At 43.4% G+C, this 5,383-nt stretch overlaps 1 protein-coding gene across 1 annotated transcript; it reads left to right on the top strand.

Annotated features, from left to right (window-relative positions):
• Window positions 1-1,062: 1,062 nt before the first annotated feature.
• six6a (SIX homeobox 6a) lies at window positions 1,063-3,855 on the top strand. The gene is made up of 2 exons (XM_026151214.1): window positions 1,063-2,589; window positions 3,576-3,855. The coding sequence occupies exons 1-2, from the start codon at window positions 2,018-2,020 to the stop codon at window positions 3,739-3,741; spliced, it is 738 nt and encodes a 245-aa protein (XP_026006999.1). The 5' UTR covers window positions 1,063-2,017; the 3' UTR covers window positions 3,742-3,855.
• The last annotated feature ends 1,528 nt before the right edge of the window (window positions 3,856-5,383 follow it).

Genomic DNA, 5,383 nt, shown 5'->3' with positions numbered 1-5,383 from the left:
TGGGTGAATGAGTGGCGACCCCGGTCAAATACAAGTTAAATAGTCCCAGTCTGTACATTGCTTCTCTTGCGTGCGCAATTTTTGAAAGATAACGTGGTGCATATTTTTGACAAATTAACTGATTGTGCTCATTATTATTATTATTTAATATATAAAATGAAACAGCCAAAGACTGAACAGCTTCTTGTACAGAAGGCATTTCATAACCCCACATCAAGAGTCTATAATTCATGCAAAAACATCCCGAAGGGGATTTGGATCGAGCGTGTGGTGCGTGCGCGCACGTGCACGACAGAGAGAGGGAGAGAAAGAGAGAGGCGGGGGGGGGGGGGGGGGTGGTATCTGTGAAAATGATATCAGGCTTTTCCGTCAGAATGAACTTTACTACTGTATCCAGCCATGAAATAATCTGACCTGACACTTCAAACCATCTGCGCTATCTATCCGCCCTCTTATTTACTAAATCAGCCTGTGCACAAAACGGAATGTGTCTGATACTAAAACCGAGTCGCCTGGCGGGGCCATGATAATCCTATATACACAAATATTTCTCTCCCTGCTTTGTTTTACAGCTATCACGAGCTGGACGGACGCAAACGCGTGCGCGCTGATGGAGGCTACTGTAAATTAAAAAAGAGAGAGGAAAAAATAACAACAAAAACAAAAACAACAACAGCAACACAAAACTGAATAAAGGTACCTAAAGGCTGTCATCACACTTACGACTGTTAAACAACAGCAAACATTTAGCCATTTGGAAGAAAAGAAAGAAAAGAAAAAAGGAGCATTTGTTCACGGGTTATTTAAAAGAGCGCGCTTCACCGACGACACCTGATAATATTTTATTATGATTATTGTTAATAAAGATTTTGCAGCTGTTCAAGGTTGGCTGCAGATTCGAGGTCCTGTTGAAATGCTTTAATAAATACCGACAATCACACTTTATTTATATTTGTGCACTTGCACTGTGGCATAATTTTATATTAGACGTGCGAAAGGACAAAAATATATATTTTAAAAGGCAAAACAAGCATTTAAAATACGGTATAGAGGCGCTTATAGTAGCGCTTTATAAGATTCTTACAGGCGTACGATGGGCCGGCTTATGACGGAGGGTACATCACAGAAAGCATGGCAGCCTAGCAGGCCATGCTAAACACAACTACAAATGTGATGTGTCGAATTTAGCTTCCACGCCGTCTAATATTATCTGTTGTTATTTATTTATTTGTTTATTTATTTATTACCTCAGGGCAGGGCAGGACGGGGCAGCCTATAGTCAGCGGGGATGTGTCATTTTGCTGCGTAAAGCCTGTTTCATAAAGGGAGACTGAGCGTGTCTGTCTGCTCGGGCACTTCACTATATAGGAGTCTTCCTTTAACACCGCCCGCCGCGCACAAAGGCGGAGGAGAGCACGGAGAGGCAGCTAAACGTTTGAAGACGCCAAGCAGAAAAGGTCAAAATGTTTATATTATTTTTGAAAAGGGTGGTGCTGAGTGCTCCTTTCCGCCTGATTGGCTGAACTTGACAGTGATTGACGTGCATCCATGGCAACCGGGCAGCCAATCTGCCAAGTCCAATAGGAAATCATCGGAGGGGGCTTGACTGTCTTTTTCTCTCCCCCCTCCTTAAAAATACATCTCAGCTCGGGCTTTAATTCTTTCGTACATTCAATCCCAGCATACCTTGAAAAGTAGACTACACCGCCGCAGTGGCTTTAATTTTTCCCCTTGCACCTTCAGCCCTTTGCCTGCCAAGTTTGCCAAGCCCAGAGGATGCGGTAGCCGGCCCCCACGCAGCATTGTCCCTCCTCTGTGGCGTTTTTGGCGTGTGCGTTTTTTCACGGCTGGTCAGACGATTGGTTCGATAACTTTGGGATTGCCTTGTTTTCTGGGTTGTCTTGGATTGCCTCGGCGCACGGGAAGAAGAAGCAGAGGACTCGGCGCGGAGGAGAGAGAGAGAGAGAGAGAGAGAGAGGAGAAAGGAGGGGGAGAGGGAAACACGGGAGAAGCCTCCATGTTTCAGTTGCCCATCTTGAATTTCAGCCCCCAGCAGGTCGCCGGGGTCTGCGAGACTCTGGAGGAGAGCGGGGATGTCGAGCGCCTGGGCCGCTTCCTCTGGTCGCTGCCCGTCGCGCCAGCGGCCTGCGAGGTCCTCAACAAGAACGAGTCGGTGCTCAGGGCCCGGGCTGTCGTCGCGTTCCACACTGGCAATTTCCGTGAACTCTACCATATCCTGGAGAACCACAAGTTCACCAAAGAGTCGCATACGAAGCTGCAGGCGCTGTGGCTCGAAGCTCACTACCAGGAGGCTGAGAAGCTGCGGGGCCGCCCGCTGGGACCGGTGGACAAATACAGGGTGCGGAAGAAGTTTCCCCTGCCCAGAACCATCTGGGATGGAGAGCAGAAAACCCACTGCTTCAAGGAGAGAACCCGGCACTTGTTAAGAGAGTGGTATTTGCAGGATCCCTATCCAAATCCCAGCAAAAAGAGGGAGCTTGCACAGGCTACTGGACTTACACCCACACAAGTAGGAAACTGGTTCAAAAATCGCAGACAAAGAGACAGAGCGGCGGCCGCGAAGAACAGGTGAGCTCCGTGCATAACCGTCACCGCCACAATCCTAATTTACGCGAACGCGTCAGAAACGAAACATACCCACACTCCATTACTGCCCATCAAGTGATTTGCCCTGCTTTCAGTTTAGTATACGTGCCTCTTTGGAGGCAATCAGCTCTGACATCAAATCATATTAAAGTCAAAATTATACCGTAATCCCGATTTTCTTCTTCTTCTTTTGTAATAAACGCCGCTTTCAGTGTCTGTGTTGAATCGCAGAAAATGGCCAACCAGCACAACCAAAAAATGGCAACGGGTTTCTCCGTTTTCTCCTGCCAGCAATGAATTATTTGGACTCTGAATAAACATTTGTATTATTTAAGTGTAATATTCCGACTGAAATTAAGTCGACCCTGCAACTACATTAATGGTATTATTAACAGTGACTCCAGTATTCTCCTGGTACTATTATTAGCAGTAATAATAACACAAACAACATAAATCTAATTGCTTTTACATGCAGTTTAACTGATGTCACGTTGTGCTTTCAAAGAACTATTTTCACCGGCTCTATCTGCCTGTTAGATGGTCGGTCGACTTACATAAGGTTATGTTTCATAAAGCCTTGTGTAAGCTAGACATTTACTACTGAGAATGACATTTGAAATTGTCCCATATCCAACAGTTATCCAAATAATATATTTGCTGTCTCCCTGTGGTACGTGGTAAAAATGTATCAATTATAAATTCACTAAGAAAAAAGTCAGATTTCACAGATTCCATTTAATATTTTTGTTTTGTTTTGTTTAAGCAAAAGTAGACATTTTTCTTCTTCTGTATGTTTGTTTAGGATTTTTAATTTTTTTTAATCTAATAAAAAAATCCATTTTGTAAATAATCGATGTAGACAATATATTATATATGTTCTGTATATATTATATACTTATAGACAATAATTTTGATGATCCTCGAAACAGACGGGCTTTTATTGTCATGTCTCTCCTTCCTCTGCTCAGGCTCCAGCAGCAGGTCCTGTCCGGCGGCTCGGTTCGCTCCCTGGCGGACGAGGATGGCACCGTGGACCGCCTGGGGAACTCCTCCAGTCCCGAGGCCAGTCTGTCCAGCAAAGCAGCCGCCTCGGCCATCTCTATCACCTCCAGCGACAGTGAATGTGACATCTGACGGGCAGATCGAGGGTGTTAATGAATTAAAAGGGGATACGAGTGAAAGACAATCCAATAAACAAGTCATAGTGCCTGCGTTGAGATAAAAAAAAAAAAAGAACATACACACACATACACATACATACACACACAAACTAATATTTGACGGCTGCCAAAACATAAAGGGATCTGTGATCTGCTGCGGACTGCCCGTCCTTATCCTTTTAGGCCTATACTTTTGTTTGCGTTTTACCCACGTGCGGATAACTGAACTTAACACTTGGACGAAACACATTTCACGGACTAATAAGCCAACGCTTCGAGATGAAACGTCTAAAAAAGAAGAAGAAAAAATAAGTAAAAGGAAAAAAAGGAAAAAGGGATGAAGACATCCACACGCGCCTAACCTGCTGTTCTCTGTGGGTATTTCATGTTGAAAAGAACTGTGATATTTTTACTTTAAAGTTTTATAAATAATGTTTATTTGCCTATTTAAAACGATCTGCTCTGTCTCTTCGAATTTCATATTCATTTGCTTGGTGTTTTTAATACTTACCTTCTACACAGGTAAACCTGTTGAGCATGCGCGCTTTAGTGAACATGTGTTTCAGTAAAAAGAAAAAAAACCCGTAAAGATAACTTAATAAAAATAATTGTTGATTCAAGAGAGTTTAAAGTTCAGTCTTATTTCTTGGATTGTCGTGTGGATAGAGTAAGAGGAGAAAAAACAAAGTGTTAATAAAGCTGTAAAAATATGAACATTCATATGCTGTTATATAATAATCTTGGATTTTTTCGCTAAGACAAACGTTCTAGTGATATTCGTTTTGATACCTCGATGCTCGACTCCTTGACACGTTTCAGAGTGAGGCCTAATTGGCCGACATGCTTTGCGTCCTGTAATGCAGGGTGACAGCGAGAGGTCACGGAAAGGCCGGCTCACTAACCCGGATGATCTGCGGGAGAGACCATGGAGATCAAAACACAGCACAGATTGTGGACCTGGGCTTTACGCTGCACAGACGGCGCAGGAACAGGCTTCTTAAATCGTGCAAGTGTCCATTTTCCCAAGACATCGAGAATCAGACCGTACATGAGGCAAAGCAGTCTAGTAATTAACATAAACAGACAGCGACGATGAATTTAACACGGTGATACACACGTGCATCATGTTATCTTGACATATATGTGTTTGGACAACAGCTATATAGTTTGTAAGTTAGATGTGTGTGTGTGTGCGCGCGCGCAACTGAATCCTAATTTCATGTTCGGCAACCCTTCAGCTACAAAAAAACTTTTTAACTATTTTATTTTATTTTATTTTATCTGCATAGCCTCTGCTGCCTTTGTGTTGCCCTGCAAACAGAAGCGGGATGTGAGCACAGTGAGAAAATCCAGACTAAACCACAATGTCAGCCTTTCCAGCTGATGGGGCAACCACCTGGTTTCCTCCTATTTGCCATTAATTAGGCTACTGTAACTTATGAAGCACACAAAAGCCTTTCAGCTTGAACAAAACAGAAGCCAAACGTGTATGGTGAATTGGAGAGAGCGAACAAGTGAAGGGTACTAAATGGGGGTTCAGGGTGCTTCTTTTGATTTATTTATTTTTTTGCTCCTTCTTTTTCAATCTAGGAGGACAAAATAGCTAAATATTTCCG

This window comes from Astatotilapia calliptera, chromosome 19 (assembly GCF_900246225.1).
Source record: "Astatotilapia calliptera chromosome 19, fAstCal1.2, whole genome shotgun sequence".
In the NCBI taxonomy this organism is placed as follows: Eukaryota; Metazoa; Chordata; class Actinopteri; order Cichliformes; family Cichlidae; genus Astatotilapia; species Astatotilapia calliptera.
Note: the sequence above shows the minus strand (reverse complement) of the source record. Positions and strands in the feature narration are given on the sequence as shown.

Excerpts from the sequence above, each read along its gene's own strand:
- six6a (XM_026151214.1), top strand. The coding sequence starts at position 2,018 with ATGTTTCAGTTGCCCATCTTGAATTTCAGCCCCCAGCAGGTCGCCGGG. Across the intron at positions 2,590-3,575 it reads GCGGCGGCCGCGAAGAACAG|GCTCCAGCAGCAGGTCCTGT; the intron begins GTGAGCTCCGTG and ends TCCTCTGCTCAG.